The sequence below is a fragment of the Neopelma chrysocephalum genome, unplaced genomic scaffold (assembly GCF_003984885.1).
Source record: "Neopelma chrysocephalum unplaced genomic scaffold, ASM398488v2 Primary Assembly neopelma1_72, whole genome shotgun sequence".
Taxonomy (NCBI): domain Eukaryota; kingdom Metazoa; phylum Chordata; class Aves; order Passeriformes; family Pipridae; genus Neopelma; species Neopelma chrysocephalum.
The window spans coordinates 1,461,886-1,480,613 of record NW_020897732.1 but is presented as its reverse complement, the minus strand read 5'-3'; the positions used below and the strand labels follow the sequence as shown (position 1 = coordinate 1,480,613).

At 40.5% G+C, this 18,728-nt stretch overlaps 1 protein-coding gene and 1 long non-coding RNA gene across 3 annotated transcripts in view; one reads left to right on the top strand and one right to left on the bottom strand.

The window, feature by feature from the left end:
* Nucleotides 1-9,654, bottom strand: part of ZEB1 (zinc finger E-box binding homeobox 1) — a 120,425-nt gene extending 110,771 nt beyond the window's left edge. The window contains exon 1 of the mRNA XM_027686821.1: nucleotides 9,552-9,654. Within this exon, the coding sequence (XP_027542622.1) occupies nucleotides 9,552-9,609 (58 nt within the window). The 5' untranslated portion in view covers nucleotides 9,610-9,654. The remainder of the gene's footprint in view (nucleotides 1-9,551) is intronic.
* Nucleotides 9,324-10,350, top strand: LOC113969294. Of its 2 annotated transcripts, XR_003534815.1 has the most exons (3): nucleotides 9,324-9,382; nucleotides 9,746-9,834; nucleotides 10,122-10,350. It is a non-coding gene; the product is annotated as an uncharacterized LOC113969294 (long non-coding RNA). The 2 variants fall into 2 exon arrangements; XR_003534814.1 differs by lacking the exon at nucleotides 9,324-9,382 and having other exon boundaries at nucleotides 9,721-9,834.
* Nucleotides 10,351-18,728: the final 8,378 nt, after the last annotated feature.

Genomic DNA, 18,728 nt, shown 5'->3' with positions numbered 1-18,728 from the left:
AAAGTTGGCAAGAATATTGCTTTTTTGTTGCCTTTGAGACCTGGAAGTTCTGAAATCCCCCACTGAGTCTTGTCCGGCAGTACAAGTTACTTCTCTCCTCCTGTGGCAGTCTGCAGCACCTCCTCAAAAACAGCACCGTCCCCAAGTATTCTGCAACCTTATCTTCTTCTCCCACATGTACAAGGTAAGCAGGAAAAAAACCCCTACATTTGCATATGTAATTATGGTGTAGCTCAGCAGTGAGCAAAAAATTACTGGAAGTTGAGAACAGATATGCCCGATGACCACACCTTAGTTTTTCAAATGAAAATGCTTTGCAAGGAAGGGGAAGGGACAGCAGCAGGGAAGGAAGCCAGTCATTACAGCTCCAAATCTGCTTCAAAGTCTTTATTCACCACCTCATGCTCTTTGCGGGGCCAACTGTACCTAGGTCTTTCCTGTGAACAATAACACAAGAATGAATCCAGTAGTATGTGACTACTTCTATTTTGCCTCACTTTATCAAATAGCTTTACCGGGAATACTAGGAAGAAAAAAAAAAAAAACCTATGGAAAGACAAAGAAAATGGGATGGAAGACTAAACAGTCCAGTTCACATGACTTACAGTAGATAGTTTACAGGAACTTAGGAGAAATAATAAAATGGACTAGAAGGCATGAAGAAGGAAAATCTGATGCACACCTGAAAGCTACACCAGGCAGAAATTCCTCAACACATTGAGAGACTGTTTAAAGACAAGTGTATTTCAGCAAAGGGACAACTCATCTTTTGGACATGAAGAAAAATTATGTTAGATCAGAGGAGGGGGAAGGTGTTAGGAAAACAAACAAACAAAAAATCCAACCTGCTTCTTTAGGTCAAATCTGCCAGTTTAGCAAAAAGCAACTTAATCCCTGTAATTAAGGTCTGATTTTTCTGTTCCTTGGTTTGCCCTTTTTCAGATGGAATAGATTTCCCCAGGCCTTTTTTTAAATCATACCACATTTGTGGTGTTTTGTAATTTCATTTTGCTTTCTCCCATATCCATGCTGTGGACAGATGTCTACAAAATGAAACAGAAAACTGCCCTCAGTGTCTGTCAGTTGTCTATCAAAGAGAATTCGAAAAGGGATGTTTGCTGAAATAACGAAAACATTACATATCACAATAACTGAAGGTATTCCCAGCATCACTGGCCCAACCAGCATTTGATCCTAACAAGGACAGGCACACTAGTTCATAGGTAAAAATATCACATCAGACTCTCTTAACCCCTTTACTTCAAGTGTTGTCCATGAAAGTTACTCTCAGGCTCATGGTGAAAGGCCAAGTTTATAATGCATTTACCTCCAATGCTCTTGCCAGCTCCTTCAGTGTTCCTATCTAACTCTTGACCTGCGAGATGCTAAAGAACAGAGAAGGTTGTAGAAAGAAGGATATCTGCATGAAATAAAACAAATGTATTTAGAAGAAGTACAGAATATTTTCTTTTCCTTCTGATACACAGGTGATTTTACACGTCCTTTCACTGAACAAGGACTGCTACTCATACTCACAGATGCTAACTGAACAGGATAGAATGTCATCTCAGCATAGCCTAAAATTTCTTCTTTTTTTTTTTTTTACTCTCTCTTCTCAGCCATATTTGAGCACCCCAACACATCCGGAAGGATACATTCAGCATTAGACATGTTCATTTGCTTTACATAGTTCTCCAAAAATAGGATCAATGGAACACATTGAAGACAGAGCAATGAGGAAGATGCTACCAAACAGAAAGCAAACATTTGTAAAGGAAGCAATAAAGGATGCCAGTTTTCAGGCTTTAACCTTTGGGTGACAGCAGCTGTTAACCAAACTGCTTTGAAACAACAAGGGTAAAGTCCTCACATCAAGGAGATTGTGACAGCTGGGAATGACAGCTGAAAAGGAGAGAACTGAAACAGGGTGCTTTTCAAACTTCTCAAAAATGAGAAAGCATATTTTTAGTTAACTTCTGTTGCTCTGAAAAAGAATGTTAAAATAAAAGATATAGTTACCTTACAGTAATGGCATCTGAGAAAATCACAGAGTGAGGCAAAGTAAAAAAGCCTTCTTTTTTCCCTATTGTCCCTTCTGGGAACAAATATTACAAGTCTAAAGAAACCTGGCTAATATGTTCAGCATTAACCAACTGAAACATTTGAATCACTGCCTAGCTGCTCCACACATAAAGATACAAACTTAGCAAGTTTCTTCTTTCCACTCTACCATCACCTATCCTCCTAACACATGAATGTAAGCTGCCAGGTACTCACAGGAGGAATTAGATGTATAGGCCAAGATACAGGAAGAGAAGACTCAGGACATATATTTTTACTGCCTGAAAGGTGCTTACATATTGTGGTGATGGGGGTAGTATTTTTCTCAGGAGTACTGAAATTTATAAAGCTATGCTGCATTTAACTGTGGTCAGTAGTTTATCTGTCAATTCTCACTCCTCTTGACTGGGCTTCCCATTTTCCTCGACTGTCCTACAGAAATACTACTTATCTACACAAGAAAGGAAAAAACGGGTTATTAAATAAACAAACTGTGGCTCAATACAATAGGAAAACTGAAAATAACTCTAATCTTTCTTTAAAGGAGGAGGTCATGCAAAGATTAAAAAGCTACAACTGTGAATGGTTTTTTAAAATACCAAACTTCTGTTACTCTTTCCAACAACTTAAAAATAAGATGCTAGGAACTGGACAACTAGAAAAGCAAACCAAGACTGAGAAACACACAAGCACATGATAATTAGCTCAGGAAATCAACTCAATCAGAATATTAGAGGCAGTGCCTTATAAGAGGTTTAAAAACCTTGCCAACGTAACAAGGAAGCAGAAAGCATTACAAAAACCTACACACATGAAACCCCCTATACAATTCAGTAACAATTTCAGTACTTCAAGGCATCACTCAGCCAGCTGAGGTCAAAGCTATTTACCACTGTGATCTTCTCAGGCAGCAACCAAACACCACTACCTGGAAGGCCACCAAAGTGGACCAGAAATCAGGTATCAGCCCTTGAGTGAGAAGCAAACTACTCTCTTGTCCATTCCATCCTCCCTCCTTCCCCACACATTCTTTGCCTTGTCCATGCACTGCTCATACACACAGCCCTCTGCTCTCCATGCTGTGCTTAGGGGTTTGTTGATTTCTTATTTTTTACTTTTAATTACTAAATACTTAAAACAGCATTTCCTTCCACAAGAAAGAATCCCTATCGAAACTGATCTATTGCAGCATCTCATGACCGGAGCTAACCACACATCTTCACTAAATGAAGATACCAGAATACTCTTCACACCCACTTGCCTCATGCTGCCCAGGCCCTCCAGGCAGGAGCATCACCCACCTGCACCCACAGCCACTTCCCACATGGCTCCACCTGCGACAAGCAGCTGTCATGCTAAAACCTAGACTTGCATGTGTTTGTCCCAGTCAAGTAGACTTACCAGGTCAGACTCTTACTTACACGTTTCTGGGAATTTTTCTTTTTTTTTTAAGGAGGACTTGTGCTTTTTTTTATTTACCTAGCATTTTCAAGTATTAGAAATACCAGTCACATGCTGAGACTCTTCTTTAGTCACTACTGTCACAACAAAGCCAACATCTGATTAAATCATCTCTGCCCAGATGTTAAACCCCAAGAAAACAGTCCCCTTAACACCCTCCACATAGCAGTATACATGTTGATGTTAACTGCAGGTCTTAAGCTAATTCCCTCCTAATGTGTTTCACTTTTATCTATCCTCACATCATTGAATTTAAGATTTGGGAATACAGAAAGACACCAGAAGACAAAATTCGACTTCTCTGGCACATCACTACATCAACATTGACTATGAAAACAGGAAACGTCACCAGAGAAGACACTATCTTAATACCATCTAAAAATGACTAAACACAAAATTGAGTTTTGCATCTTGCCACTTGTTTGTTGAAAGTACAAATACTTCAATACAACAAATATGAAAGAACCTAAATACTTAAGCTGAAAGGAATAGTAACAGTAACTGCTAAATGATAAAATTGTTCTTTCCCTTTAAGGCTCTAGATCAAGCTAAATGTGAGGGTAGTCCTGAGAATTAAAAATGGACTGAGACTCAGTCTTGCTATGGACTTCCTGTGTGACCTTGGGTAAGTCACTCGAGAATTCAGTTCTCAAAAATAACAGGCCTATTATAGCTGCCAGAATGAAGGACCAATGTTTCTGAGGCCACAGATTAAAGTCAGGGTCCTGCTTACTTGCCCAAAAAAAAGAATATCCTACCTGGTGTGAGTCCTTTTGAAAGATGTGCATAACAACCACCAAAACTTCAGGAATATTGACACTTAGCAGCTGAAAGTTCATCTGAAACTGTACTCTGAAATATAGTATTAAAACCTACATAAAACCAGAATTATTGTAATTTTTCAACCTCTTCTTTTGTGTTTTTGTGTGAAACCTATAATGAGTAGAATCTATCTCCAGAGATGCAGTACATACTGTTAAACATTGGTTTTACAGTCAACAAAGCACATCATATTCCAACCAGTTTGCAATGCCAACAAGTTAGAGTTTTTGAAATTACTACAAACAGCTAATAAGTTGAAAGCAATAAGCTCATATTTTTGGTACATAATAACGACTGAATTTAGAAGTAGGGATTCTTAAGAGCCATTCAGCCAGATACTGTAGTTGCAGCAGTTTCTCTGCAATACAGAGCAGCTGCTCAAAAATCAGTTAAAAAACCCAACATGCAAAAAAACTGCAATCCAAGTTTCATGGAAGTTAGTTTTCTATCTATAACATAGTAATAGAGTGCCACAAATATTTAAAATGTCTGACATCCTTTGCTGACATCTTAAACCCTATTAAAACAGCTGTTTCCACATGGAGAAAGGCATTACAGTCATATTTTGACTTTAGAATACTCCAGCCTCTCCCCTCACCACCAGAAAACTTCTATAAGAAGAAATTACAGGTTAATACCACAACCTGAGTCCCAGTGGGGAAGGAGGCAGGAGACAGGTGTAGAACCCCTTCTCCCTGCACCAGCGACAGACGAGCTCACACACAGCAAGGATCTAACCAAAGTCAGTAACGCCAATTAACAGGGCCTGTAATAAAGCCCAAAGTCCACAAAAAGACTCAGTGGGAAGGGGTATCTGGTATAACAGAAAATACTCAACAGAAAATTTGGATTGCGTTCAAAGAAGTCAAATCCTCAGACTTTTAACTCAAATATTTAATTTCAATGACTTGAATGATAAGGAAGACCATGTCAGAAGGACAGTTTCATCTCCTTGTTACTTTTCACCAACCCCTTCAGCAGCACATTTACAGAGTCCTACAAGCAGGGAAAACTGTTTCAGGCAACTAGTCACCTTAAAAAAAACCTGCCTCAGGTAGTTAATTCCCTTAAAATACTCTGCTTCACAACTGTTAAAATAACAAGCACTAACTACTGAGAGAAAAATGAAGACATAATGACCTTTTAAAGAGTCTTTCCACCATATTTCAGTAGTTAACATTAAAACAGAAGTATTATTTGTTTATATGAGAGAAGATTTCTCTGGACTCAAACAGTTAATTCAGTTGTCCATGTAGACCTGTTCACTGTGCCTGGAATTTTAACTCGGGCTACATTCCACAAATCCCAAATTGCAAATTTAAATTAATGCTACAGTGAAAACATGATACCTAGTCAAAAAGAAAGGCAAGGGGGCAAGAGAAGACAGGCACAAAAAAGAATGTTGTATCCCAAGCGTTACTAACACCTGACATCCTGCCAGTAGTTAACACCTTGGAGGTAACAGAAATACACCACGTTTTTGCCTTGTTCAAAGGCACTTAAGATCTCCTTACAGTACTTAGCTTCGTAACAAAACTTTATATGAAATTATTTTCTAATAGAAACAAAAAGAAAGGAGATCCAACTGTAAAGCAATTGAAATAGCACTCTAAGTCAATCTACATAACCTTTTAACAATGATCTCACTGTTACGAGGGGGTAAAAAAAAATAGAAATTAAAAAAGCTGGCTCATACCCTCTCCTCTCATATACCTGACAGCATGCAGAACTTACTCAGACTCATACAGTCTTCTTTTTGCCATTATATATGCATCTGAAAACCTCAGGCATACTCATATTATTTTCAGAACACCTATACAGAAGGTTGATATCTTTTTAACCCTCAAGTAAGGAAAGTTTTAAATATTGTGCTTGTTTCATTTGTCTCACAGCATTGCTGAAAAACGGGATGTTTTGCTGTTTAATAAGAGCTAAGACAATCCTATAATGTATGAGAGAATCTAAGAAAGGAACTAATCCTCACCCTGCAAACCAACTCAGAATGAGAAAACTTTTGCTGAATCTATTTGAAACCTACAAAGAAGTCACATGGCACGGCTATGCAGATGACTAGCCAAAAAAAAAAAAATAAATTAAACCCTCTTTTCTCCTTTTCGTTTCTCTATCAAAAGAGGGAGAGAAGGGGAAGAAGCAGATAGAAATAGGAAATCCCAATCAGCACTACATTTCTGCTTTATCATATGGTCTCAACACTTCGTTAACTCCTTGGCTGTAGCAGATGTTTTTGTGTATTGGCCAGAACTAAGGACAATGACACAGGATAGTTTTCTTCAGGTAGGAAGTGCCAGATTTCCTGGTAAGTGGAGGTTTTAATGGCAGGGCCAATCGTCTCTTTTGCTGATCTCCTGTAGGGGCCAATAAACAAGTTAGAAAAGAAACCAGCTCTAGAGGTAAGAAGATAAGACTGTCTTTCCAGCTAGAGTTAATGCACCAGGATGGCTCCCAAACAGAGAGAAAAAGCCGGGGGGAGGGGAAAGAAAAAAAAACAAACCCCAAAACAACAACCAAACCTCCACAACAAAAGTTTACAGTACAAGAATAGTTGTGTTAAGTTTAACACTAGATAAACAGAAGAAAAGTTTACAGTATAATAACTCGATGCCATAGCCCAGTATTATTAACTAGCGTACTGGAAGTCAAGTGCAATCTCTCTTTAATAATCACATATTCTGTGGGAAAGCACAGCATAATTTTGTGCTTTTACTTTTTATACTACAGACAAGCTCATTGCTGATGCATCTCCTTTATGCTCATTTCTCATTAACAGATGATACTCACCTGTAAGAACTAAGTGCATTTAGACTCCTAGGAAAAAAGAAGTCTCACACCTATTTATTTTAAAGGTTAAAGGGTTAACATTTTTCTAGCCTTTTTCTTTAATAAATATTTGCAAGTCAAAAATAAACCCACTGCTGAGAAATCTCTATTAACCAGAAGCTATTAGCTAACTGATCCTGATGCTTCAATGCACAATGACTTAAGTTGGTTTTAATTCCTAAAAAAAAAGGAACCAAAACCAGCCTAAAGCAAGACACGCTACATTCTACATTGCAGAACTAGTTGATAAAGACTCAGAGGTTTTTTAAAATAAAATGAGTGCAGAAACGAGGTCCGAAAGTGATGAAGATGAAAGATACCTGGAATGATACCGCATCTTATACACCTTTTGTTTTCTGAGTGATACACGCTGCAGACAAAACATTTCGTGCTAAAGAGTCTTAAATCTGGTTTTCTAATATTAAGCACAAAGGAAAAACACTGACAGCAAGCGTGGTAAATAAATCCCTCCCTTGAGAACGAAAGCAGCAGACAGGAGGGGGCTGACACGCATGCAGGAGAAAACTAAACACCATCTTTTTTTTTCTACCTGCACAAGTTGCCATTTGCTGCAGAGATCGAGAATCCCTTTTCCCCGTTGATTTCAAAAGCTAGGTTTTCAGAAAATTTCTCTCTCAAGTCATCTGTTGATAGGCTCTAAGAGTATTATATTCATATCACTGGTTCTTTAAGAGAAAAATCCATTTTCTTTCCTGTTCAGGTAAACATGTTTACAGCTCCTGCACAGACGCTGGGTGGTTCAGACTCACATGTCACACACATGTCGTCAGCAACAAGAAAAGCCCCTTTCTCTGATCATCCACATTTTTAATAAGGTAAAGAGAAAAGCACTTTCCAAACTTACCTTTAGCACAGCCAAATCATGAGCTAAATATAAATATTTACACAAGGACAAGGAATTAATAACATAAGCGTGCAAACAAAAATACTTGCTAGAAAACGCACACAGAAAAAATAAGAAAACCCTTTTAAGTTCAACGCAATCAAACCAACCCGTTAGCCCCTGGAAAGGCCGTCATTTATCACCGTTACGCCCCGAACAGTCAGGATTAGAGAGGTGAAGCACCGATCGTGACTCTGATCTATTTCAGAGACCATTCACTGCGTATGAAAACATCTCAGATCGCAGGCAAAGCCTTCCTATTTGTGACCCTGCACAGGAAATGCCACATGAAACCTAAAATTGCCAAGGAGGGTTACAAAATCTCCTTCTTTACATCCTACTGCGAAGAGTCGCGCTACGAGGACCGAACTACTTCTCCATTTTCCAGAAAATAAGTAGAGAGTGGATGTTAGGAGCGTTTATTCCCCCCGCCGTGTACCTTCCCAATGCATCTTAAAGTAACACACGTACCAAAAAGGGGGGGGGAACCACCACCCCACAGCAGCCCTTAAGTCTGAAATGTAAATGTAATTCCTTATATAGACTGCAGCAGCTGGTCACACACGCACGGAGAGCAGAGAGCGGGGGCCCCCGGCCAAACCGTTACCACCCATTATTATACAAACAGGTACCTCCGAAGACAAGAGGGGAAGAAACTTCGCCGCCCGGGCGCAGCCCTCCCTCCCTGCCTGCCTTGCCCACGGCCCCGGCGGAGCGGCCGCGGGGCGCTGCGGGGACCAACTCTCGGCGGGGCGGGGAGGCGGGAGCGGGCGGGGGGGCGCCGGCCCAGGGCGGCCACGCTGCCCCCGCGCGAATCGCTGCCCGGGGCGGCGGCGGAGCCTCCCCCGTGTGTGTGCTCCCTGCCGGGGCTGCCCCCGGCGTGCCCCCACCGCCGCCCCGCACCGAGGAGCCGGCCCGCTGCCCCGGCGACAGGGGCACTCCGGCGGGCGGCACGGGCGCTGCCGGGCGGGCGGCGGGGCGATCCCCGCCCGCGGGACCGGGGGGAGGCGCGGGGGAGGCCCCGCTCCGCCGGGGCAGCGCGCAGGTAACAAGTTTCGGAGTTGGGGCTGGCGCGGCCGGGCGGGCGGAGGGCGCTCTGCCGGCGCTCCCCGCGGGGCTCCCCGTTCCCACCCGGGCCAGAGGGCGGCGGCGCGGCCGGGGGGCCCCGATCCCGCTGCCCGCGGCGGGGCGGGCGCGGGGCGTGCGGGGGAAGCGGCGTGTAACGGTCCCGGACAGCGGCGGAGTGCGGAGGCACCGCTAGGCGGAGGAGGGAGGCGGCGGCGAGGGAGGCTCCAGGTAGCGGATATAACGGTGCGGAGGGAGCCGCGCTCCCGGCGGAGCCGCGGCGGGGGGAATTACTTTGGCGCCCGCCCGCCCGACCTCCCCCCTGCGCGCTCGGGACGGCCGTGCCCGGCCCCCGCCCCGGCCCCGCCACCGCCCCGGCGCTGCCCCGCGGGTGACTGACCGTTGTTGCGGCGCGGGTTCGGCTGCTTCCTGCGCTTACACCTGGGGCCATCCGCCATGATCCGCTCGCTGGTGTCTAAATGCTCCAGTCACCTCCTCCCCCGCCCGCCCCCCTCCCTCCCTCCCTCCCCTCCCCCCCGGACCTGGTTTACGACACTGGGTGGTTTTACTTTTACATCACCTTCCTACACCTAGTGCTCGCCCGGAACCTTGTTGCCAGGGGAGACCGGGCGCTTTACGGCAGCGCGTTTGAACGGCGGCGGGGGAAAAAGTTGCGCCCGCAGGTACCGGGGGCGGCGGCACCACCCGGGCGGGCCCGGGCACACGAACCTCCGGCCGGAGCAACGGGGGGGGATCCCCGCCGGGGGTCAGTGGGCGCCAGCCCACGGAGGGGGGTTCCTGCGGGGGAGCATCGCCGCGCTGGGGGACCGGCCCGCCCCGGCAGCGCCCTCAGGTGCGACCCCCGCAGCGCCCCCAGGTGCAGCGGGGCCGGGCCGGGGCCGGGCCGGGCGGGGCTGTGCCCGTCACCTGGAGGGGCTGGTTCGGCAGTGACGGGCGTTCTACGTTACAGCTCCAATGGGGAGACAAACAGCTGGACGAGTGTGACGCTGTTCTTGCTGAACCTGCCGTTCTTGCGCTTTCCTGAGTCATACTTCCCGCTTTCGCGAAGAGGAGAAGAGGTATAAAATTCTATGCCCCTAAAAGAAAATAATAAAGGGAAAGGAGCAATTTTTTCACGAATAATTAATGGAAGACCTCCTTTGGGCTTAATAAGCTTATTTAATGTGTTAAAAATTAAAGCATCACCACCAAACGCTTGTACTATTTATTTACTCTTGCTTTTCGCTTCAGGCAATAAAATACTTTAGTAAGTTTGTTTCTAGGCTTCTTTATTTCTCTATTTTTTTTTTCCCCTCCTTATCCTAGGATGATTCTGTAGAAATTGAAATTCTGTGCTTCTGGGGAATTCTTTTATCTAAACAGATGAAATTTCAGTGCAAGTGTTTCTGTTAATGGGATACTTTCAATAAGAAATTGATACACTGCAGAACTTGAGGTCTTTAGGTATTCTACATCATTTCCACATGCTGTATGTACATTCTGTAACATATCATCTCATTTCATGGAAGCAGCATAGCATGTCTCTAGAAAAGGAACTATTGAACACTGCCAGTTTGTGGGCATACCTTGCATCCCCTAAAAGCCAGTACAATCAGAAGTGCTTAGAAAAGAAGTATTGGTCTAAAATGGAGGCAGAATTAGGTAAAGATCCAAAGGGATATTTTCCAAATTAATTGTACCAGCAAAAGTGTACAAGAGTATGCTTGGTTACTCACATGAAAACATTTTTGCAGGTAAAAATCGTTTGTCCGGTATCTCTAAAAAAAATTGGTAAATTTAGGTGTATTGTTTTTACATATGTGTCTTTACTTAGTGTTGGTTGGCTGCTGACCTCAACATTTTAATAAGGACCTACCTGAGAGTCATTCAAAAAGGATAACAAATCAAACAATACCACGTGTTCGATGGACTAATAGAAGTCATTTAAAAGCATGAGGAACCCCAAATACAAGGATAGCTAAGAACTGTGACATGAAACCAACTACAAGATAAAAGTGAAACTTGTCAGCAAAATTTTGAGTGAGTGGATTGCAAGGTTTAAGGCAGAATTTTGTTTGTACTTCAACCTCCTTACTTGTCAAGTTTTTGTGCAGAAGATACCTGTCACTGTGAAACTGTTTGCAAATGAGGGCTTAAGGTGCTTTGGAATTCTTGGATGCTTTTTATCATTCAGTGGATGAATTTAAGCAAAATATCATGTACAGGTTTTCATACTAAGTTTTTGGTTCCTTAAAGTTAGTCATGGTTTTAGAAGGTAGTTACAAATAAAAAATAATCTACAAATTTATTTGTAACAATATTCCCCTGCATGCCCACACAAAATTCCAGGCCCTCTTTAAGCAACTTTGAAGATCTTATTTGCTTTGAGTTTTGTCACTTTCCACCTCTGGATAAGAATTCTTGTGTCTTCATTTTTGAGCAATTTCCTAACAGAATGAGGAAAGAAACCGTCTCCTGGTGTTTGTTTTGCTCTTTTTCCTATAGCCATAGTGTCTGTTTGAGCTCTAGTCTCTTGAGATTTCCAAGCAGCTGGGAGAAACTGGTGACAAGTCCTGCTGGCCATTAGTTTCTGAAGAGCAGAACTGAAACTGGCAGGAGCATTGGTAGCTCTACACTGCTATAGTTTTGATAAATGAGAAGAGAAAACCAAAGCAATCTTTGTATATGTTATCTTTCATACCAAGGAGGTCTAGAAACCAAAAAAACCAGAGAATAATGTTTTGCATCAAGTTATTGATGACCCCAATCACTGTTCATTGTGAAAGGTGTCTCATTCACAACTTGTAAATAGATGTGTGAATGGGTTGCTTTTTTGGGTTTTGGTTTTTAAACTTTGATATGTTTAATCCAAGCAACTGGGCGCTTCACATCTTAGTATACGATGTTCTCATTATTTACTGTGCTGAATTAAGGATGCAGCCACTGACAAACAATTTTGACCTAATACTTTCTTCTAATCCTGGATGCAAACACACTAGTTAAAATTCCCGCTATTTTTGTTATGTTCTGCAGCGTATGAACACATTGTATATGTAGTTTAAACTGGTTTGTGCTGCAAGAGTGGAAAATCCTATTTTTCTTTATGGTGCACATGTTTCGATCTGACTTTTCAGTCAAGGATGCAGACATTAATTAATGTATTCTTTGGAAAATCTTAGCAAAGCAGTATATATCTTCATCCTCCTAAATGTGGCAATCTTGAGAAGATGTCTCTTTAAAGGAGGAGTTCTGATACAGTGGTCATCCATGATAATTAGATGGTTTCTAGTAATTTGTATGGGAATTTAGGCAACCTAAATAGCTGTATTATAGTTGAAACCCCAGATTGCATAGCTGCTGTACTTCACCCTTTTTGAAATTCATTTCCATTGTCTGAAGATAGGAATTAAAATATTTCCATAGTCAACAACTTACTGTTGTAAGGATGTTCAAAAACTAACTAATGATTCTTATAGACAGCTTTTCCTGTTTTAAAAATGCTCATGTATGTTGTGTTATGATTTATGATCTCTTAAGTATGTATCATTAAATAAAAGCAATTAGTCCTCTGTTTGTATGCCTACTCCTCATTCATGTTCATGAAATGCAGTTTCACATCCTATCTTGAGTATTGTAGATTTAATGGTGTTCATTTAGTTTAATGAATTTAGAATTACAGTGGAAATTGACTCAGTATATTGTTTCTTGTTTCACTTCTAGTTTGTGGAGATTCTTTTTTTCTTTTTTTTTCTGATTTCCATTAGTGAAACTCTATTTTCAATTCTATGTATTTCTTGGAATGTCAGTTCCTAAAATTTAGTTTTCAATTGATTATTTTTTCTTTTAGTTTTTTCTTAAATACGTTTTTACTCCTCTATAGAAACTGTAGTTGGAAGATTTACCAGGAGAACAATGACACAGAAATACGCAGCTTGACTGCAGCTAGTTGAGGAACTAATCTTGAATAAAATGTTGATTTTAGAGATATCAATATACAGGTTTAGTGCCCTTTCAGATGGTTTTCCAATTTCTTTGTAAGCTTCCAAATGAATCTAATCCATTTTGAAGGTGTACCCTGGGATGTTGTACAGTCTCAAAAAATAGTAAATCTGCTTGAAATTTGCACATTCACTTAGAGCACAGTTTGTAAATATTTATCAAGAGAAATTACCTTTTTTCACTTTCCTCATCTTATGATCTTGGTTTCTGTTTCTGTACTTTACCATGAATTTATTTGTTAATTTGAAGCTTGGGGCTATGATGTCTAGTAAATTGTCACGTCTCGCACAATTTAAGACTGTACCTGCTTGAAAGATGTAAGTGTAAGGATGTAAACTGCCAAAAGGCATCAATATGTACATAGCTATAGATAGCTACAATGACTTGCATATATGCAATTGACTTTTCTAACATCTTCCTTGTTAAGAAAAAGTGTTTGTGAAGGTCACAAAGGCCTTCAAATCCATTTTGTTTCTCTTGCTCTCTTTTTGCCCTACTTGTTGCATACTGCTTTTCTCTTGAAAGCAATTAACCTGTGCTGATACCTGTGTCAGGTTGGTGTGCTGTATAAGATAAACGTACTAAAGCATAACAAGGACCTACAGTTCCATTTTTATGCTAATTTTAACTTTCAGTGTGATCTCTGTTTCAGAACCTTCACACGTGCAAAAAATTCTTTGAGAAAAGGAAAAAACTTGAAAAGGTCATTTCACATTCTTCATCCAAAAGACAAATCTTGTGTATTCAAAATGGAATTGCAATGCAAATTTGGGTATAAGTGGTGGATAGTGAACAGTTGTGATATTTTTGTTTGTTTGTTTTTAGAATACCTGAAACTTCAGCTGAGAATGTCTACTGTAATATTTTATTTTCTGCCACTAGATGCAGTAGCCAAATGCTTTATCAAAATACTACTTTTTGTTTTAAATTTCATCAGAATTTGTGACTGATCAAATTACCCTTGTAGTGCAGTTAGATTACCCAGCTTTATTAGTAGCACGTTTTCCATTTATCTTTGTTTATGATGACTCTGCATAAGTGTTCTTATCCTTTATATTATCTAATTAAACACTAATGGGTTGTGAATACTTTTCCATAGGGTTCATGTTTGTTTCCTTCTGTAACTTCCACTCTATTTCTGATTTGATTCTGCTCACCAGCCCTCTTGCTGTTTGCTGTCTCACAGTTTTGTGCAATTGCTCATTTGGCTCTCATTTGGGGTTATTCCCTTTGTTATGATATCTGTACAGCTGGCACATTCAGCTTTTTAAATCCCAACTTAAAATTGATTTCTTAATTATGTAATTGTATATTCTTCTCATTTGTATTTGGGGGGTTTAGTTGCTGAAACACATTCTAATGTTAGGCATTATTCATTTGTTTTCTCTCATTTGTCTTTTTTTCCTCACTGTAAAGTGCATAACGCTTCTCTAGGGAATGTTTGTTAATACGTAAAAGGAAAGCTGTTGTGTTGGAGCTTGCGGTGTGTCTTCTGAACACACAGAATTAACATAAAGAAAACAAGAAAAAAGTATGAGAGTCTATCAAAACAAACCAATAAATACAATTAAGAGTCTCATTTTGCTTAAGAGACCTCAACAAAACATCAGTCAATGCCATAGGGAGAAACACAGATATTGTAATGGTTATTTTCTGGGATATGAAGAGAAGCTTTGGTGCACTCAGTATAGTTGGTCTGATTCTCAGATTTGGCAAGGTCTGTCTGGTAGTTAGAAACATATGGTGTAAAAATGCACAATAGAATGTTTGAAACTCCTGCATAGACCAAACTTGTTGGAACTAAAGAGCAGTGTAAAATTCTAGTATAATTATATCAGAGTTTAGTTTATTGGAGCAGAGAACAGCAGTTCAGTGCAAGAATGATCATATGTTGATAAAGAATTGGAGAGGGATTATGATTTTCATGTAGGACTATGCATATCAAGAATTTTTGGTTACAATATCAGAAAGGAAACCTAGTTTGGATTCATCCAAACAAATAAATTTTCCTTTTTCCCTTGTGGAAACAAAAGCCTAAAAAGATTTTGTGTGGGATCAAATAGATAATGTCTTTTTTTACCCAAGTATTAACAGCCTGGATTAGAGCAATTGTTACAGTCAGAGCAGGTGGTCCACGGCTTTCTATGAACTAAATGATTTAATAATTTCCTTTATTAGGTTCCCTTTTCTCACTGGGGAGGTTTGAGCAGAAATGACTGGTGGGCAGTACCTTAAATCCCTGGGCTTTAGCTTTTACAAAGAACTTTCATTTTCTCTTATTGATGCTGATTAGGTACTGTAAGAAGGACAAGAGCTCCTGTGTCATCTTGAGGACTTTAAAATACTCTCTACACCACTTAAATAAATGTTCTGGCCATTAGGTTATAGTCTTTCTTTAGTTCCACAGTTATTTTAAGTATTTTATAGAAACCAAAAGCATTCATTAGTACAGATGAAGACCACCTGAATTGTCTTTAGGAAGATGACTAGATCATTGCTGACGGATGATGGTTCAGACTTTTATTAGGAGGGGATATAACCAAACCTTGGTTTTTATTATCCTGGGGGATCTTGGTGACTACTGGGATTTCATATTAAAGATGGATTACACCCAGCATTTCATGCATACAAGGCATGTTCTGAATAGTCCAAATTGGTTGCCGAAGAGTAGTCAGATAGAGGAAAGCCAAGCCTCAAGAGCTGCAGGTGGTCAGGTAGAGTGAAGAGTTAGGCAGACTAGGGAGGACCAGAAGCAGATCTTCACATGCCCAGAGAATTTAACTGAAAAATCCTGAGTGACTGGAATTAGGTAGAAGCTGAAAACAGTAAATGAGAGCTTTGTTTGAATTTAGATGTTTGCAGGATCTTGATTGACCACTGTTTTGCAAATGCAAAAATCTATCTTGAGTAATACCATTAAAATTTGATGTATTTCAGGTAATTTTATTTAAAGGATTCATGACATATTTCAGTAGCTGTTGGTAGATATTCAGTGAAGCAGTTGAGTTCTCGCAGGCAATGACTAATTCACGTTTAGTAACTGTGGTAGGTGATCATATGTGGGACTTACCTGCCTCATGTGGTTTTACTTCCAGGCTAGTCCCTCCAGACTGCCTTTGCAGTTAGTGGGGATCTGGTCAGTGGAACCTGGGACACCTTACAAGCACATAAGTAAAGTGAGATGAATTCCAACCCATCTCTTACTCCTGACAGCAGTCCAATCAGTGAGGTATGTTTTCCTGTCATGCAGTGGTTGGGGTTTATGGAGATGACTTCATCCCTCTGATTTTTACTCCTAGTCTTGTAGGGTGAAAAGGCCTAGAATTTGTTGCCTCACCTGCAACTGATGGGTTTTTTTGCCAAATATATTTAGACACTGTTTAATGACAAGGCCATACCAGCTCTGTGGGTTTTCACATAATTTATCATATATCATACAACACCAAAGACAACAAAAGCATTTGTTATGGCATTTAAAAAAAATGCTTTTTTTTCCCTAAATATTTGAAATCCAGACAAATGTTTATAAAACATCTGGGCAGTCTTAACTTAGAGAGGATAACTATTCTGCAGAGATGTATAATTTTAAAGCTCAAAGTTTGTTCCTGCAGCCAGATGTACTTGTATTTGCATTCATCATTGCAGCATCTTGCAGAGAAGGGCAGAAGAAATTTGCTTAATTGTTATTAATAATAGTACTTTGGTGCCATGTCATTTATTCTAAATAATGTCAACAACATAATAGGATTCATTGCTAATTTTTGTTGTGAGATTAATTTGCAATATGGAAAAGCTCTTCACTTCAATAGCATTCTTCACCATGAATCCAGAACTATACCTAACTTGCATGCTTCACCTTAGACTGCTTTGTCTTTAGTAGGTGGTTGCTTCATAAAGACTGCTCTGTTCCTAAACAGTGTTTATAAGTTCTGTAATGGTTTTATTTTAACATTGTTGCTTGCTTAAATGTTTATTCCAGAAGATCTGAAAAATTTTTGCAACTACTGTTAATTTCCCCTTTGAAAGGTACCTTATGCACATCTATTTTTCAGACTCTTTTTCAAGACATTTTAACTACAGCCTAGGCTTAAACTGAGTCAAATCACAGTCACATTTTCTGTTGAACAGCAATGCACTACATTAGTTTTACAGCCTCTGTAACTGCATTTTAAGGACATACGCATTGCTTGGGTCTCCATTCTCCTTAATGCATCTCCTGATGCATACTGGTATGAATCCTAAGCAAACTTTTTGGTGCTGTTTTCCCATCCCGTTTTTCCTGTGGAATAGTGATGGATAACCCTTTCTGTTGACTTGGGCAAGATCGAAGAAAAAAAAAGCAAACAGACAGACCTGTCTATGACTGTGACTACCTAGTGTGAAATGCTAAACTCAGCTAACAGGCTGTTCTTCATACATAAAAGAAAATACAGACACAGTATCCAGCCAGCCAGGAATCACCAAATATACCAGAGCAAAATCCATGGCTAAACTGAATGGAAATATTTTATGTAAATTCATCTATTTGTTCTTTTGCTTGCTTGCTACTCAGTGCTGTCTCTCATGTCCTCCTACACAAGAGCTCAGGGTGCCTTTCTTCATTAGCTTTTCTTACCTTTCAGAATACTAAAAAATATGCAAAACAATTTTAGATAACATTTATGGTGTATACCTGTTACTACATTGTATCTGTTTGTATACACACACACACATACAGAAAGCTATTTTTAAAGATTAGGAAGGTCACAAAGTCATGGGCTTGGCCTAGATTCATGATCCCTTGGTTATACCCACATCTGGCTGCCCCATCCTTCTGCAAGAGATTACTCCCACCACAGCTGAGGCTGCTGTTCAAATCCCCATGTATTAGCAAACTGAAAACAGCAGTAGTTCAAATTAAAAATGCTACATTGGACCAGCAGCTGCAGATCCAGTCTTTCTCCCATTTACTTGAAGTGGCTGAAGAGGCTACAGATTCCAGTTGTAAGATCAATGTTCTTTTCAGCTGCTCCAGCTATATCCAGCATGGATGGCAACATTACAAATGGGAATTACAAATGTTTCTCTTTTCAGTCACGGAGTTTTAATTTTAGGCCATGTTAGCTACATTGCCCCATGTCTTCCTACAGCTTGAAAAGGTGTGTCACTCAGCAATGTGTTAGTGTATTTTTCCTCCTTGTTCGAAATAGTTTCCAAATCCTAATCACACAGGTTATCCAAACCCCACTCTGAAGATAATCTTCGAGTTTCCATGGAAGACGGTCCTGGGCAGATGCTTACATTTGATTTTGACTTATATGACATGCAATATATGGAAGGTCATACATCATGTCAGACACATTTCATTCATCAGAGTTGGCTTCCCAAATGCTTTGAGAAACTAGCCAAAATGGGAAATTCCATAACCAAGAAGGGTGTTCGAAAATTCATTTGGATTTTCTTGTTCCAACAGCTACTACTATAATGATTACTACCAGCTATGGGTACACATTTCTGCATCTCTGGGGAAGAGTAACATCAGGGAGTAGGTAGCAGAGAAGTTCCAAATACTTTTTATTCCACTTATCTAATGGAAAAA